This window comes from Corvus hawaiiensis, chromosome 2 (genome assembly GCF_020740725.1).
Source record: "Corvus hawaiiensis isolate bCorHaw1 chromosome 2, bCorHaw1.pri.cur, whole genome shotgun sequence".
In the NCBI taxonomy this organism is placed as follows: domain Eukaryota; kingdom Metazoa; phylum Chordata; class Aves; order Passeriformes; family Corvidae; genus Corvus; species Corvus hawaiiensis.
Window position 1 is genome coordinate 5,021,714 of NC_063214.1, and position 18,681 is coordinate 5,040,394.

At 44.7% G+C, this 18,681-nt stretch overlaps 1 protein-coding gene across 1 annotated transcript; it reads right to left on the bottom strand.

Annotated features, from left to right (window-relative positions):
• Positions 1 to 254: 254 nt before the first annotated feature.
• On the bottom strand, positions 255 to 16,689 carry STYXL2 (serine/threonine/tyrosine interacting like 2). The gene is made up of 6 exons (XM_048294964.1): positions 16,614 to 16,689; positions 15,766 to 15,904; positions 13,250 to 13,344; positions 12,166 to 12,397; positions 11,186 to 11,403; positions 255 to 9,401 (listed from the first exon to the last, which is right to left on the bottom strand). Exons 2-6 carry the CDS (start codon positions 15,882 to 15,884, stop codon positions 6,568 to 6,570), a joined length of 3,498 nt encoding a protein of 1,165 aa, XP_048150921.1. The 5' UTR covers positions 15,885 to 15,904; positions 16,614 to 16,689; the 3' UTR covers positions 255 to 6,567.
• Between the last annotated feature and the right edge of the window lie 1,992 nt (positions 16,690 to 18,681).

An 18,681-nucleotide genomic window follows, 5' to 3' on the forward strand; every position in this document is an offset into this window, starting at 1 on the left:
TCACAAATAGGCAAATCTTTAAAATTAGCCATGTTCGTGGCAAGAGGTGCCCTGAACTGTACAGCTTTCTGACCAGTTGTAAAAAGTTCTTGCCACCATGGTTGTTTTCTTATATTGCTCAGAAATCTGAAGATTAAGATATTAAGCTGCAGGTCGATGCTGTTGGCAGTTGGGTGATGCTATAAAAATTACCAGTTCCTTTAAACGTTTCTGTCCTCTAATTAGTATCACCTAAGTCTTGTTTCAGTTTTATGCCCACACACATGCCCTTCTGACTGGAGTCATCCTTCCTGTCATGGCTACTTGTGCAGAGTCCTTGGTAAGTTTGAATCAGGTTTTAAGATTTATTGATCTGGCCTTGTCCATTCCGTGGTGTATTCTTTGATTTAATTTAATGACCATAAAGCATTCAGGCATGTTGGCATGAAGGGTGCACTGGAAGAAAAAAAGTGATTGATTGATTGATTGATTGATTATGTAGAGACACTGTTCTCTTCATTGTTAACAATGAAGCTAGTTTTCTATTACACACATTTGTGTCTTCCAGGGCACACATCTCTTAACTAAAAGTAAACCAGTTTACCTGCAGGTATGAATCAGATGTGGAAGCAGTTGCGCTCTTGTGTAAGGATTAAAATTGTCTATTTTAAAGATACATGCAAATAAAAATGAAATGCAATCCAGAGGGGAAGGTTCAAAGCACAGACAGGATGTCCCTTCTCCTTCTCTCTAAGACAGTTTTCACATCGCCACACTTGGATAGTCCTGGGAAGAACTGAATTCATATTGTTGCCTGCTTTTATAAGTCACAAATAATGTTTTCTCTGTGTGTGTTTGTGTGCATGTGTACCCTGTGGCAGAGGAACAACAGTCACAGGAAAACACCAAGCTCAGAAGCTACTGAGTGGTTGTGACAGGAGGATAGATAGAAACAACGTGAAATCAGCTCCTGAGTATGTTGAAATGTACCAAAGAACAAAAGGCAGCCCTAGCAAAAAAAAAACAAAACCAGAAAACAACAAAACCAACCAAACTGACAGGGTATTCATTCGGGCAGATTATGCTGGTATTGGCAATACACAACCTAAATACATGCACTGTGAACCTTTCTCAATTTATTACACGAAGCACAGGGTGACAAATATTATTGACATTTAAATTATTACTTCTGGGCAAATAAGTTAGAACCTTGATGAAATGACTGGGGCAATTCACACACCATTTAGACCTGTGCTCTCACCTCTCTAGAGAACAGTTTATTTGTTACACATACTTCCCATTCTGGAAGTTTTCTTCACAATTAGAACAGCCAGAGATTTGACCCACTTTCATTTTTCTAAATGACAAGTGAAATTCCAGAGAATAGGCAGGTAGCTCTCAAAGAGATTTTGCTGGATTACATGAGTATGCAGTGTCTGTTTCCAAGCCCTAGACTATATTAATCACATGCTTTCAGTATCTTTGTTGGATTGTCTATAAATTTAGGAAGGTCATGGATATCATGTTTTCACATTATAATGTCTATATTGAATGTATTCCAGCTACACCTTTTAAGGAAAGGCAGGCAATGCAACATAACCTCCCCAAATAAAACTTTTTGTCTCATAATTCACCTAGCTCTCCACCACAGCTAATGTGTAAGCATTTTTCAAGGAGCTGTAAAGGAAGGAAATGGTGCTAAACTCCTTTTAAAATTATCCAGTCTAAGCTAGTGCCGCACGCAATAAATCACATTGTCCTGAAATTCCTAGCTGGGGGAAATGGGCCATGGCCCCGCACCTATCAGTATTATGATGCAAAATGCAGCTCTTACAGTAGGAATAACGTATTTCTGGCACATTTCTGCTTCCTTCAAACTTGCTTGTACCACACTGAATTCCCAGTCCAGCACCAGTCATTTTATCATTGGTGTCCCACTAATGTCTCTCACTCTTTCCATTTCTCGCAGTCCCCTTCACATTTCTCACAGATGTGTAACTTCTGTAACTCTCCTTTCTTCCCACAGAGGTTGCCTCATAACCTTTCCCCAGATTTTTATACATCTAAACAAATTAATGTTTTGCACCAGCCTCTTTGGCTTACATACATATCTTCCTGTCTCTGACCACTGCAGGTCCCCTTCTTAATTTGCCTATTGTCTTCAGATCTCCTTTTGAACATTTATCTCCTAGCTCTCTGGCTTTCATGACTTTCTTATTTCTTACTTCAAGCAGACCAACATCAAATGGGTTTCTCTCTCATCTATCCCTCCTTAACTTCTTTGCTTCCCACATCCTCTGAGTTTCTACCTTCTTCAAAGGACATGAAGGAAACAGAGTAGCAGAAATGAGAGGACAGCTGTGGAAAAACACAGAAGGACCTACTCTGACTGAGAGACTTAGAACTAAGATGGCAGGTGAAATTCAAGGCTAATAAATGTAAAACATTACAAATAAGAAAACTTAACAAAACAATGAACTCAGAGCTGACCATTGCCACCCAACAACAAGATTTGGTGTATATTATAAGTAGTTCTATGACAACATCACTCTAGTGCTCAGCAACAGCCAAAGAAACATGCAGACTGTTAGGGGTCAATAGGGAAGGAACAGAAAAGAGAAAAAAAAGGTCAATATGCCGTAGGATAAATCCCTGCCACACCTGCACCCTGGATACTGTGTGAGGATTTGGTCCCTCATCTCAAACATGACAAAGCAGAACTAGAAAGGGTTCAGAGAAGAATGGCCAGGATAATGAAGAGACATGGAGCAGCCCCTATATGAGGAATTAGTAACTCAGGCTGAAAACCAGAGAGCTAAGGATGAGACAGAATGACAGAAGAGGGGGTAAAATCTCATGGGACATGTAGATACTAAACAGATACTATGTTGGCAATTAAAGGCTAGTGGGCAAAGGGCTCAGAACAGGCAGAAAGAAGATGGCTTAGCATTTTGTGTACAGTAACTTGTGGGACTTCTTGCTACAAGAGATCACAGAGGCTAGTGGGTACAAGGCTATAGTGGTTATAACTCAAAAATTACTAGGCAGCTCCATAGAAGGAAAATCTATTAAGGGCTATTAAATACAAAAATATCACACCTGGCTTAGGAAGTCCTTGAGTTGCAAATGATTAGAAGCTGCAAGATCGTGCTGGGGAAATAACACTTTTATCACTGTATATATTCTTCCCTAGGTATTCGCTGTTGTTCTCTATCAGAGACAGGATATTGAGCCAGATGGACCTTTGCTCTGACCCCATACAGCCTTTCTGATGTTCTTGTGTTTATATTCTTAACTGACCGTATGGATGCTCCTTGCACTTTCACCTTCCACTATACAATGCCAAAAAACCCCTCTTGCCTACAGCAGCAAACTGAGAGGGAGAAAAAATATCAGTCCCAGCGCATCTTTGCTGAAAAATCCTTCCTAGATAAATTTGGGTACTTATTTACTCTTTTAATCTAGTGTCAGACTGGTGTCATTGCTGAAAAACCATTCACTCTGCAGCTCTGGTCACCTGAAACAATCTGTGCAGACCTCTCCCCTTTCAGCAATTCCTTATCTCCTTCTAAATTCTCATCTTAAAACCTGACTTTCTAGCCTGCCTTCAACCCCTCCATTTCTGTCTCTCCTGGTTATTGGTCTTATGACTGAATGCTTTAATATTTTCACCATGCAAGGTCTTTATGTCACTGTTTCATGTAATTTATACCTGGGAGCTGGAGCCCTTCCCATCTTGCTTTCAAGCACTGGCCATATACTGCATGGAGTCCAAAATGATCCCCACCCCCTTATTGCTTTGGGGGTTTGGCTTTATTAACAAGGATATAAGCAATAAGAAAATAAAGCTCAGCTATTTCTAAGGCTTCTCCCTCATGGCTGCTCAGCCAGCATCTTAGATGGCCTCTCCCCAGCAAACCATTTTTATCTCCCTTTTACACAAGTGAACTAATAAGCCACCTACCTCAATGAGTCAGCAGAACCCACTTAACCCTTTCTCACAAGGGTCAAAACTCGCTATCAGGATGGTCTGGCTCAGACTTGTTACAGAACCATATTCTGCCCCTCGGTCTTGAATAATTTATTTGTGCAGCAGACCTAGATTAGTGTTTAAATCAAAATGCTGCCCAAACAAAGGCTGTGCTGTACAGTGCAAAATGAAACCAATTACTACATCATCTACTGCTCGTCTTTTACAGCGCGAGATGCCCCCTACAGTACTGCAGAGGACAGGCTTGTCTGCTGGGAACATCCAGGCACAGGAAGCAGCAGAGGGATTTTTCTGAGGGAATCAGCCTTTGATAAAAAAGTAAATTCAGTGCCAGAAGGTATTGCACACTTCCACTTTGATCCATCAAAACTTAAGACCTTTTCTAGGGTGAAATTAAAGCAAGCTCCTAATATGTCTATGCAGAGCTGTTTTCCACAGAGCAACTTCACCAGGGAGGAAGAAAGAGGAAAATGCCTATCCTAACACACACTGCAGAAATGCAATATAAATTCTCAGAATGTGGCTCAAGGCCTGGAATTTCACTACTTTAAAAAATAACAACTCACAGAAATATGCAGAAACAAGGGATGCATTGTATTATATATTATTTTATAGTAGAAGAGCATTATAAACCTTAGAGCATCCTCTGCATGCCTGAAACATTAACATGACCATGTTCCTTATGTATTTCAGAAATGTAATCTGCGTTTACTTAAAAACACCCCAAACCTCAAAACAACTCACACAAGTAAGTTATTTCTCTTATTTTTTCTACCTCTGTTACTGTTCAATCACCTGATTTTGAGCCTCCATTCACCTGACAATAAGTAGCTATCATTTACCCCAGTCCTGGCTGTCAGAAAGAATCATCTTTATCTTCAGAGAAGCAGGGATAATGTCTAATCAGTGAGTTATAGTTGAGAGAAATGATTCCAAGTTTAGGAAAATTGCCAGCTGCATTTTGTTATCAGTAACCATTATTTAGATAGCACTGCTGATGTGTGTAGCGCCATACAGACAGGGACAAAGAGCAGGCCCTTGCCCTGTGGAGCTTGCTGTCTATATTACACAATTAAAATAGGGAGAGGTACTAACATAATGGTAATGGTGAGCTCTAAGCATCACAGTGGGAGGGAGAAGAGATTACAAGAAAAAGACAAACTTCCTGCGAGAGAGCGCTACTACATCATCCCTCCATTGTCATTTTATATTCAGCTCTGCCAGAGGGCTTTGTTGGTTCAAAATACAGTCTGTACAGAAGAGGGAACTGATAATTCCAGAGTCAAAGTCAGTAGAAACTGCCCTATGTGCTTATAAGAGACAGGTGGAGGATGTTGACTGGTGAGAGCTGGGTGCTGTGGTGTGTGAAGACACACAAGTGATGCTGTGGCAAGCTGGTGGGTTATGTCACACGAGCTCACAAGGCTCTGCAGGGCATGGAAAGACCAGAGGCTCTTAACCTGGAGTACTCAGTTAACATGGATGCTGGGCTTCTTCCTCTGTAGCTCAGGATACAAACAACACTTTAACTGTAAGGTGCCATTTGAACCCACCACCACCTCCAAAAGTAACCTTCCGGGTGCCACCTTCACAGACACACAATTTCTTCTTAGGTCCATGGTGCCTTACACCCATGGTCTAATTAAACAATTTTATTACGAGGTCAAGTTTGTGTATAATGCTCTTTTCTTTCAAGGCAATCATGTTGAAAATTAATCTGACTATAAACACAAAAGCCCAGATTTAGCTGAGCTGCATACATGAACCAAAGTGAAGTCAATACTCAGAAACCCAGCCTAAACTAACACTAATCCTAACTCTATCTCTTTAACTACATCAAAAAATGGTTTTTAGATGGCTGTTAATATTACTGCATTTTTCCTTTGTTGACCAGAAGTTATTAGCAGGAACCAACCATACTGGAGCAGAGATAACTCCATCTAATAGAAAACAATGGTACCACAGGAGTACATTCATTACTGCACAGAACTTCTAAAAAGGAGACGTCTTCTTTTTCCTAGTATTCCACTTTTCTTCTGTTACTTAGTGAAGTAAAACAGAACATGTATTCCCCTGAACTGTCTTATTTCTGTAGACATTTGTAAGGTTCAGAAAATGGAGCCTACCTGGTAATATCTTCTCAGTTGTATAAAGTAAAACTGATTAAGAGAAAAACATTCTTTAAGTTCCTAGAAAAGGCTGTTGGCTTCTTCCATTTATGATCAAAAAGATCCTAGAAAAAATATGTCCAGTCTTTAACGACACTAGGAAATTGAAATAACCAAAATGGGATGTGATTGGTCTTTTGACTTGAGGTGCCACCGTTACCTGCTTTTGCTGCTGAAACATCGTCTGGCTCCTAATGGCTTCTAACATTGTGCTCCTACCTACATTGATCATTTAATACCAGCATCTTCTTTCTGACAAACCACAAACACTTGCAGAACTTGACCTCTTCCCTTCATCGCTTTTGATTAAGAAGAGAACTACCTGCAGGAAATGCCCTACAAACCACAAAGGATTATCAAAAATATAATGATGAGTGAGTGATTCAGGGACTCTGTGGCTCTGCTTGTGTTCCTGTAGTCTGATCTTGGTCACTCTTCCCTTCTCCGCTGGAGCTTTGCTGTAGTTTCTTCTAGTCGGCTTCTCCAAGCAGCAATAATGGCATCATCATCCATCTCTTCCTCCTCTTCTTTACGCATGCTTCGCCTGTACTGAGAGACCTGCCTGGATGCAAACCTTTCTTCACTTTGCTCCACTTTTGCCTCCTTCTTTCCATCCTCTTCAGACTTTGAAAAGCTCTGGGTGAACTTTCTCTTTGCTCCATATTCTGACACGTCTGACCTGGCCTCCTCTTCACATGCCTCCACATGATGAGCTCTAACTCGGCTCTGTGTAGATGGTTCAGGGGATTCAGAGTCAAAGGGTGGTTCAGGTGACCAGCTGAAAACATGCAGCTCTGGGCTGTTTCCTCTGGAACTTGTCTCACTGACCCTGGACCTTGTGAACTTGTACATCTTTTTGTCCTCTTTTGCAGAAGCAGAGGAAAATCTTGACATGGTTCTCAGTGAATCTCCTGTTGACTCGTAGGAAGAACAGCTATCTAGCTCTTTTCTTTGGGATCTGCAGAATCTGTAACTGGATGTCTCAGAATCCATCTGTCTAACTTTGGATGATCTGCTATATTTCTCTCTAGCTTTTTCAGTCTGATCATAATATGGTGGTGGTTCTCTTTCTGCTTTCAGGCCGTTGAGCCACTTGGTAATATCAGTATCTGTCTCTGACTTTGGTGCACCTGAGGGTGCAGGTTGACTGGACAGATCAAAAACTGCATCAGTTCTGTCAAAATCTGCTTGCAAGGGGCGCCTGTGACTGTTTGTTGTATTCTCTATGTCATCTTCTATTTCATTTTCCTCTGCTTTGGTCACCTTTTTTTTAAATAAAGTGCTGCGTTTATTGTCTCTGATCACCTTTTCAATTTGATAGTCTGCCATTTTTTCTCTCATTTCCATTTGCATCTCCTTCTCCTTCCTCCTGAGTTTCTTTAGGTCAACATCATCAGCAAAGAGGCTGTAGAGTGGCTTGCTTGTCTGGGTTGTCTTCATGTTTGAAGTAGCCCCTTCTGTCCTTGCACTCACGGACGTGTTGCAAGACAGCACAGACTGAGACTCAGCCCTGCGCAGATCCTGCTGGTGGAGCTGAGAGGCAGCAAGGGATGAGCCACTCTGAGCACTGAGAAGAGAAACCTTGTCATCATCTGCACGCCTGCCAAGGTCTCCTGACAGGGAGGCCATGGCAGACGATGGACGGGACAGCATCAGGATCTCATTTTGCTTTTGAGCAATGGTTTCACTGACCACGTTAGCGATCCAGTTCTGAATGCTTGCCATGGATATTGTGTCACCTGGGCCAACTGGGAGATTGGGAAGTGGTATATTTGGCATCTGTGGCTGCATTGCTCCTGTACAACTCCTGGCCTGTGATAAAGATGAATGATTTGTTTGCATGCTCAGGGCAGAAGCTGCATCGTCGGCACCACTTGCAGAAGGTGCTGAAGGCCAAAAAGCTGACAGGGGAATACTCCCACTCATTGTACTCTCTGTCTCCCAGCTGCACATGGACTGGCTTTCTTCTAAAATTTTCTTTGAACGTTCAAGGAGCTCTATACGCCTCTGCTTCTTTTTAGCTGAAGCAGAATCCTCAGTTTTGGCAAATTCCACAAATTCCTCCTTGCTGCTTTCACTGCCCACCTTCTTCTGCCGCTTCATTTTCCAAGCCTGGTAAGCAGTCAGATCAATATCTGACAAACTCTTCCCTTCTGTTTCCTCCTGACCTGCCTGGCTGCCATCTTCTGCTGGAGATGGTGCAGACGATGGTTCTAAATCCTTCTTGTGAAAGCCAAACTGGATCCTCTTGACCTTCCACCTTTCTAGAGGAGTCAACTTGTCCTTGTTCTTTTGGCAGAAATTGTAGAAGGAGCTACAGGAGGAGTCTGAAAACACACTCTCCTCATCCACATCCCTCTCCTTTCTTCCCGTTTCTGGGGATTGTCTCTCCCCACAAGTTTTATTCCTAGAATGATACCTCTGAGCAGCTTCTTTCTCAATCTCCAGAAGCCTCTGATTCCACATGTCCCAAGTGCTCTCAGAAGACATAGAGCCTGTGCGGCTCCTCCTCATCCTGCTAAAGCCACTGGTTTCCAGCTGTTTTTTTAGGGTTCGGATCTCAAAACTGCTCACGCTCTCAGCATCACTGAATTCACCTGATGAGTAAGGTCTTCCTCCCATGCCGTATTCACCATCCTCCTCCCCGGCTGTACCCTCCATTTGGTATTTTTCATTTCTACACTGCCAGTCATGGATCCTCCGTTCCACATCCTCATCAGATTGTTCCTCTTCCTGATCCAGCTGCTTTGGAGATCTTCTTTCATGGCGAACTCCTGTTTCCTTTGCAGACAGGCCTTGTTTCCTCCTCCATTCCTCATACAACTGTTCCTCTTCCTCCTCAGTGATCAGGGTGGAGTGTTTGGAAACCCAGCTGGTTTTTTCCACTGATGAAGAGCTCATAAAACTACCCAGCATGCTGCTGGTGTCCTCTTCTTCTACTGTGATGGAGTGGGCTTTGGCTCCCTTGATGCTCCCTGAGTCCCCAGCTCCAGCCAGCTGCGAAGAAGTCCCTTCATAGGCAAGAGGACTTTGGCTTGGAGTCACTTCCTCATCTCCAGAACGCTCCAGCTCTCGCTCCTCCAACAGCTGCTCATTGAGCTCCCGCAGCTGCTTCAGGAAGCCGTCGTTGGGGTAGATGGCACGTTTCTTCCTCAGGGTCATCAGAGCCTCCAGGATGGTCATGTGGTGGTAGATCATCAGGTAGGCAGCCACCAGCACAGCTGAGCGGCTGATCCCCATCTCACTGCTGACAAGGATTCTCCCTACAGATAGCGAGTATGAAAGGAATCAGCTATTTCCAATAACAGACAGGATGCTCTGGTATGTAGCACAAAAGCATTCTTTGAGTAGTGTTAAAAACTACACAGATTATATGTTTCAGTGACTGAAACCAATACTAAATATTTGATAGCTTTACCTTAATAAAAATCGAGATACATATGAATAAAAAGCACATTCGTTTCAAAAACCAGGGGTGGGCACATTTCCAAACAATCTAAATAGTATTTGTATTTTCACCTATACACTTCACTTACCCAAATAGTCAAAAAGCTTACAATAGGTATTAGAAAGGCAAGTGAGACATTCTTGACTTGCTGGCTGACATGGGGCAGACATTTAAGCTTCCCATGCTTGTTTCTCAATATGTAAAAAGAGAGGTATTAGCATTAGCCTCCAGGAAGGTACTGGGAGGATAAGCAAGTAACTTATTTTTTCTATAAGGCACATTATAGGACTTAAATAACAATTTTATATTAGTTTAATTGTATTTTTGCCAGAATCAAGATCAATTTTGCAAGGTACCTTCAAACAATTACATTGTAGCCTGGCTGGAGGTCAAAGTCCTATTACATCTTAGAAGAGTAGAACCAAGCAACTATCACAAAAGAGCTGATTTTGACTCTGACAAACTGATCCAGCTGCTTCAAACTACTGGGACCCACTGTCCTGCACCAGTGACTGTATGAGCAAGAATCAAAACTCAGGATCTGCTTTATTTTATGGCATTGACTACCTCTTGCAGAAAACCAAGCTTTGGCACAGAAAAATTATTTGGGGTTTAAGCTACTTGTATAGCAAATTACAGCTAAAGAAAAGCTTGTAAATACAAAGAGAATGTAAATGAGGCTTTGCTAGCTTGCAAACAACTGAAATTACTGTTTCTAAATGTGTGATAAACTCCAGTTTAATCAATCTGTTTGCACTGAAACTTAATGAAGCCAATTTAAGCACCACCGTTCTGACTGCTGATACGTTACCACAAGAGTTTACCTAATGAACCTCTTCCTACAATCCTGAAATCTCTTTTATACCTTTCTTAGCATCAAAAGTCTTGGTTGCCTTCCAAGTGTTTTACCAGCCAGCAAAGCCAATCTAACAGCTCACCAAGAGGGGAAGCTCTCCTTCATCTCACTTCTTCTAAGGCTCCTCTGCCTTGGTGCATCCTCCTTGCATTGTTGAGCTATTAAAACTGGCTCAACGCTCCTTGTATACGAACAAAACTTTACACTCTTCTTACTGTCACTTCTACTAGAAGGTAATCTGTTGTCTCTCTACAGAAATTAGGTTAATTGACAATTTATATGAAGAATATCAGTGATATCACAGATCCTGGTGCTTCTTTCAATACTGAACTGCAAAAAGATATTTTTAACTGTCCACTGAATTTGCAACAAAATGACCAGTGTGCACTGGAGGTCCACAGAAAAACAGTTGCCATGGAATTAAGTCCAGCAAATCTGACAGCAGCAGGGCTTCTACTCTTTGCCATAGTCGTGGTCTTTCAAAGCAGCTGCAGGAGCTGACTCGCAGCCACTTTGAACCTGAAGCTGTGGGGCTGCTGGGGCTGCCTCCTCTTACCAGTTTGCTCCCTCCTGTTTTGAATGAGGCCTGGCAGAAATGGGCAAGAAGTGTTCACTGTAACCACATGCAGAGAGCAACGGCTCTGCCTTCTACCCCATTACAAATGTGGCAGCAGCTGTTTATCAGAGTAAGGCTTCCCCCTGTTAATTCCCAAGCTGGAACCACTGCAATCTTCTCCTCTTACCTCTGTAAGTCAGCAGGGCTTCGTCAAGGAACTCTGCAGCTGGGCGGAAGTGTTTGGAGATATCCATATCTGGAAAATCATCCACTTCAATGCCCAGGTACTGGATATTGAGACCATTGTAGAAACTTGGTCCTGTGTAGACACCTGTACCATGAGCTGCATTCAGGACATGGGTGATCCCCAGTCTCTTCAAACGGCTTTTGTTCACTGCAATGCTTCTGCAGAAAGGGAAAAAAACATGTTAGATATCAGTGCTCCTATTCTGGGTGGGAAAGAAGCTGCATGCTACAAGGTCTACACAACTCCCAGCCCATGTTACTCATTCAGCATGAGGTACCACTCAGACCTTAATGTCCTTTGAGAGAGTTCCGCAGGTATTTCTTTCCAATACTCACCGAAAAAGGAAAACAAGAAGCCTGTATTCACCTGTAGAGCTGTATGTTCTGTTTCCGTTCCAGCTTGATTTGAAACTCGTACTGCCATCCTAGGTTCAGGCTGTGTACTTACTTATCAATTTTTATCACTCCATAATTGATGCTTTACTCTGTATCCTCTTGTAATTCTGTCTGGTCACTTACCCAGGTGTCTCAGACAGTTGTACCATGGTACAAAAGACCTAATCATGTTTACTTGACATTTGCTATGGCATTACCTTTTTAACTCCCTTTTACGTAACAATGACTTTAGTTCCAATTTTAGGCCCAGATTCCAACCAGAACAGTGGAATTTGGGCTTATTTGTCTTTTCCTCTCCTAAACTATTGAAGCATCTAAATAGCATAGGAGAGCTGCTGATTCTATTCCAGAAGTATTTACTTTCCAGTGCATAGAGATTTCTGTGAGCACAGTCTGAAAAACACTTTAGGGCTCTCTAGGGATGAAAGGTATTAGATGCATGTAATACATGTTATGCCTTCAGTGGTTCCATTTGACCCTTTAGTGGGAATCTCACTCAACTTGATGACAAAAGCCGACACTCACTTTTCTGCTATGAAGACATTAGGCCAGACTTCATCCACAGCATCCCTGGGGGTCTCCAGCCTGTCCTTCACAAGTGCCCTCTGCAAGTCCATCACACAAGGCGTGTTAAACAAGCTGGTGTCATCAATCTTTTCCTTAACTCGGTTGTACAGGTCTTCCACCATCAGCTGCTGCGCAGACTCCAATATCCTGGGACACACTGAGTCTACCCTGATGTCCTTTGTCTTCAGCTCTGGAATAAACTGACATTGTAAGTAAAAGCACATAAAAACAATGCAAATATATGAGCTGTCATTACTTGTGCCTGGGACAAGCCTTGTGGCTTTTTTCCTCAGAAACATCACCCCGTTCTGTCTGCAATGTGGGCATGTACATGCTCACCTAGCAACTGCCTCAGGGTAGCAATTAGCAATGAGAAGGGCACGCTGTCCTCTCAGTCCCACTCTGGCCAAAGGCCTGGGAGTTAAGGGCACCCTTTTTCCAGGCCCAGAAGAATGCAGCTGCTGCCTACACCTTCCTGAAGAGGAAAAGTGGAGAGGGAGCTGCTGAGCTCTTCTTCCTGGTATCCAGTGATCAGACATGTGGGAATGGTTCAAAGCTGACCTGGGGAGATTCAGACTGGACACTGGGAAGCATTTCTTCTCTGAGAGGGTGGTCAAACATGGGAACAGGCTTCCTAGAGAGGTGGTTGATTCCCCATCCCTGACAGTGTTTAAGAGGTGGTGGACAGCGCCTTAATAATATGCTTTAACTTTTGGTCAGCCCTGATAGTTGGACTTAGATGATCATGTATATCCTTTAAACTGAAACACTCCATTCTGTTCTGTTCTATTCCATTCTACTCTAATTTAGTTTGTTGCAGCGAGCAATCAGCACTCAAATTGTATTTACCCCTGCAGTACACAATTCTGCCACAGATTCATTGCACAACTTCAAAGGAAGTCACCAAACCTTTCTGTAAGTTGTTATTTCTCTACTTCAGGTGGAATTTTCTCTTAAGGGCTTTTTTATCATTTAGGATCTGTAGATGAGAAAGGCAAAACAAGTGTAAGTCAGGTCTCTATAACTTACATAGTTCTCTTACCTTCCTTGATGATTTGTTTGGCAGCCACAGCAGATGACAGATGGATTGGCTCCATGAAGATGCTCTCTGTATCAGTGTCTGATACCACCGAATACCTGCCAACCAACCACACTGCATGTTAGGCAAATGCCCTCCACTGGGATCCCATCCCCAGGACTTTAGCCCTCTTCACCCATTCCAGAGGGGAACAGCAGGGAACTGGAGCAGTGAGCATCCTTTGATTGTAGAAGGGAAGTCCCAGCTCTTCTCCCACCCCTCATTCCCACTCTGCTCGCCAGCATGGCACTACAGGCTTCAAAGATGCCTTTGCATCCAGTGTTTGCAGGATGCAGACAGGTCTCACGGGGAGAAGCTGCAAGGGGCTCTGAGTGCAAACCAATTGCCTGGTGGAGGAGTTTATGGGTAGAGAAGATCAGTGTCTGGTTTGAAACTGGGAGGGGGATGGATCACAAGAAACAGTCTCACAAGTAACTCTCACTTAGACAGACATAAAATACGGTCCTAACTAGAATTTATTGAGTAATTCAAAACAGATTACACTAGAAAACTGTTGGGTTGTCTTTCTGCCAGTTAATTGCCCACAAGCATCCTTTAAGTTACCACAAGCTGCAGTGCAAGCACTGAGATTGAAGCCCGTGAATCTCTCCCTCAGTACTTTGTACATTGGGCACTTCAGAACATGAACCTGTAGTCAGTCTCTCCACTTGCTCAGTGTTGTGTAACTGTGGGTCAGAAACCACTGTGACACCCACAAACAGCTTTGAAGGGAGTTATTTGACATAGTGTAGTAAATTTTTGTTAAGAAAAAAGCGGCCACAATCTCAAAAACAAATGTATTTGCATCTGGATTCGCCTATACAGTCCAAGAAAATTCAGTCTCTCAGTTAGACCATCTTAACAAAGTATTTCACAGAGCTTTTTCCCTGATCTACACCCTCTAAACCTCCTTCCAAATAGATGGTACAAATCACTAGGACAAGTTTGCTGCCATCACAGAGGCTCTCTGGCAGTGCAGGCTTGCAGACTTGCAATACAGTTTTTGTTTAATTAAAGCAGGAGAGGGAGGGTGATTAATATGCAGTCAGAGTACAGCAGTGTCTGGAGAGCTGAACCGCTTTCAGGCTCCAGAATCAAAGCAGGGGGCACAGTCATCGGAAACCACTTAACGGGCTCATCCAGGTCATTTAGTTGAGTTCCAGCACTTGTCAACCGTGACGGAAAGTAATCCTTTTCTAGTTCTTCAAAGGAGTTTACGAGATGAGCAAGGGGAGTTTCAGTCTCATTTACAGGAGCTGACACAAATTTGCAGTTACACCCTGCCTTCAATTCCTTTTGCTGTAAAGGTTGCCTCCAAGCTCAATAAAAAGGTAACAGTAGGTAATAATCTGCCACCACAGCCTCAACACATTTTACCTGTAGCTGCCCTGAGCATCCGTGAAACACAGAACTGCCCAGGCCTGGGTCCTTCAACAACCCCCTTCTGGCTGGGAAGGATCTTGCCATTTTCATCACTGTATTTAGTCATTGACAAGGGGAAAGGGAGGAAAAAAAGGAACAGGGAAGGGAAGGAAAAGGAAGGCAAGGCAAAGCAAGGCAAGGCGAGACAAGGCAAGGCAAATAAACTGGAGAGATGCTTCTGTTCATTTTGAGTGACTGATGAGCAGTAAGAGAGAGCTGAATACATCATTTTACAACACATGATTTTACTTTATGTGTGCTCAGTGATCTTCCTAAACAATTTTGAAATACATGTGGTTAAATGAAGTAAGTACTCCATCTTAATTTTTCTGCAGTGTCCCACAGTTAGCAGGAAACATTTCATAACCTCCTACTTGTTGAGGGCCACTGGGGCAGGTTCTTTTCAAACTCAATCCCTACTCCTTGCTTTCAGCTAAAGCATCTCAAAGGATACAGAAAGCCCTGCAGAGCATTTGCTTTAGGAAAAGGGAACAAAGGGGTGTATTTTTCCTTGTATTAGGAGAAAACACATCTAATCATGCTGTTTTGCTTGAGGTAACTCAATTTCTGCTTGTGCTGTCGCAGTCTCCTGTTCAGTGCCTGAAGCCTGTAGCTAAAGTTGGTTCTGAATCAAACCCAAATCCCAAGACCCTTGGCCTTTCTGGGGCTGGAAAAGCCTAATATCAACATTAAAAAATCCACAAGTCCTTATAATGGACATAAAGATGAATTTGGGGAGAGTTGAAATTAGATCAGAAGTTTCAGCATAGGTGTATGAGAGGGTGAGACAGGGAAGAGGGACAACACCAGCCCACAGTAATCCTTCCTGCAGTTTATCCCCACTATGCACTTTCCCAGTGGGGTGGATTAATTAGTGCAGGAGTCCTGTCTCTGCAGGCTCTCTCGGTGCTGGCACACTGACCCCACCTTAGGAGGGCAGGGAATCCCCGGGCTCAGCTTGGCCCAAGTGCCAGCATGCAGAGGAAGGAAGGGAAAGCAGGGAAGGGCAGCACTCCCCACGTGCTGCCAGGAGGCTGTGGCAGTGCCTGTGGACTCACCGGCTGGGCGAAGGGCTGCGCAGGTAATGGGCCTGCACGGCCTTCACATCCGGGCCCGCCTCCTCCTCCTCCTCCTCGGGCACTGCCGGCTCGCTGTCCGAATCTCTGCCGCTGGCCATGGCGGCTGCCAGGGGATCCGCTACAAGGGGAGCAGGGCAGGAGGGAGAGCCATTACACAGCTCTGCATGGGAGGCCATTCCCCGGCCGTGGGGCGTAAGTAGCAGGGGGGTACAGCAGAAAGGCTCCCACACTTTGTTCCTGCAAGGAGACCTTTCCACAAGAGCTACACTGGCTCCCCTACCAGGGCGCCTGCCATTCCCAAGGCCTCATGCAGCTCCCTGGCTGCCACCCAGCGAGCGCCAATGCTCTTTTGCCTGTGAGTAAGGGTGCAGGAAGGCCAGGAAGGAAGGGCTGGCGGGGCAGAAACTCTATACTCCCCTGACCGCGCATGGTGGCTGGAAGGAGCCTACACAGCCCGAGCCGGGCTGGAAGGAGGGTCAGGGGCAAGAAACATGAGACCTCGCCTCCCTAAAATGAAATGCTCCTAAAGCGTAAGGCCAAAGGAGCTTGAAGGCTTGGGACTTTGTCCTTGTAATCTTTTGTGTGGAGGCTGCTGTTCTCACCCTGGGTGTGGGAGAGCAAGGGCACCGTAGCTCAGTTAGGAGCATGGAAACACAGCAGCCAACACTTGCCCTGGCCCAGGCAGAGGGACTCTTGCCTCAGTACCACAAGAGCCAGTGGCAGCTCCCAAGGGCCCGGCAGCTGGGCTCAGGCTGGAGGATCATGGCTTCGTGGTCACTCACGGGGCAGTGAGCAGGGAGACAGGGCAGCAAGGAAAAGGAACTTACCCCCTGTGCCTGGATGGCTCCACTGGGGGTCTCTGCTGGAGGCACGGCAAAGGAGTCCACTGAAGACAGCAAGGAATGGTACCGGAGGAAAGCAATCAGCTGCTCCCCTCTCGCTCTCTCTACAGCTTCTTCATCGAGGGGCAGGACAACTGTTGGCACCAAACCTTTATCAGCTTTCTAAATATAGCTGTCCTGACACTGGCTGCTGGATTGCACGGGAAAGGAATTCAGTGCCTCACAGACAGCAGCTGGTCAAGCACTTAACTCCTTCCCTGCTGTGGGCTGGATCCTCATTTCTCAGTTACAGGAAAGAGTCCAAAGCCAGTGAGGCCGGACCTCTGCCTTCAGAGAGCCTCCAGGTAATGGGGATCCCACCAGGCACAAACTGAAATGCAGGTATGACCTCTGATATCCTTGGGAAATGCAGTGCAGGATGAACCACTCCAACCTAACAGAAAGTAAGCTACCTGTCAGCTACCTGGACTTCTGTATTGACTTTGGCATGGTCCTACACAGCATTCTTACCTCTAATTTGGAGAGAGATGGACTTGATTGATGGACTATTTGATGGATAAAGAAGTGGCTGGATGGGATCCAGTTACAGTCAATGGCTCAGCATCCAAATGGGGATCATCAACAAGTGGTGTCCCTCAGGGTCCTGTACTGGAACCAGTACTGTTCAATATCTTTAATAACGACACAGACAGTGAGACTGAGTCACCTTCGGAAATTCTGCGAAGGACATCAGGCTGAGTGGTGCCCTGGATTCAGTAGGGCCAGGGATGCCATATAAAAGGAGGAGTGGGCCCATGTGAACCTCACAAAATTCAACAAAGCCAAGTGCAAGGTCCTACATCTGGGTTGAGGCAGTCCTCAATATCAGTAAAGGCTAGGGAAGAATGGGTTCAGAGCAGCCTGGAGGAGAGGGACTTGGGAGTACTAGTGGATGAACAATTGGATGTGACCCAGCTGCACTTGCAGCCCATAAAGCCAACCATATGCTGGGCTGCATCAGAAGTGTGACCAGCAGGTCAGGGGAGGTGATTGTCCCACTCTACTCTGCTCCTGTGAAACCCGACCTGGAGTATGGCATTCAGCTCTGGAGCCCCTAGCACAAAACACGGACCTCTTGGAGTGGGCCCAGAGGAGGGCCAAAAATCACTCAGAAGGCTGGAACATTTCTGTGAAGAAAGGCTGAGAGTTGGGTCTGTTCATCCTGGAGAAGGTTCTAGGGAGATCTTATTGCAGCCTCTCAGTAATTAAAGGGGATCTTACAAGAAAGAAGGAGAGAGACATTTTACCAGGGCCTCTAGTGATGGGACAAAGGGCAATGAATTTAAACTAAGAGGGTAGATTTAGATTAAATAAAAGGAAGAAATTGTTTATGAGGATAGTGAGGCACTGGAACAGATTGCCCAGACAAGTTGTGGATGCCCCATCATTCAAGTGTCCAAGGCCAGGTTGGGTAGGGTTTTGAGAAACCTGGTCTGGTGAAAAATGTTCCTGCTTGTGGTAGGGAGGTTCAGCTGGATGATCTTTAAAGGTCCCTTCAGACCCAAATGATTCTGTAGTGCTATGGTTGTATGATCAGCTGATTTAAGAGCTAGGACTGAGCCACACTCTGTCTTCTCTGACATTTTTTTCAAAAAGGAAGCCTCTAGTTCTCATCTCTTGACCCCCCCCAGCAAAGCTCATGGGCCAGGTTGGCCCGGGACAGAACCAGATGAAAGTCTGAGCGCTGTTTATCTGTACTGGGGGCTCCACTTGTGAGTCATGCAGAAACATCCCACTGTTGATTCCATTTGCTAACAAACAAGCTCACCTATCTCATACCACAGATACCTTTGGTGCTGCATCATGCTGGGCAGGGCCTCCACATCCCCTCCTTACTTGAATGCTGCATCCCCACACAGCGGTGGGAGCTGTGTCTGTAGGGATGCCACATCATGGCAGGGAAGAGCTGTGACACAGCCACTCAAATCTTGGCGTGCTCACAGCCCAGACTTGTGTTAATGCAGGTACAGGGGTGAGCAGGGAGGGAAAAGAGAAGGTGGTATATTGAATCATG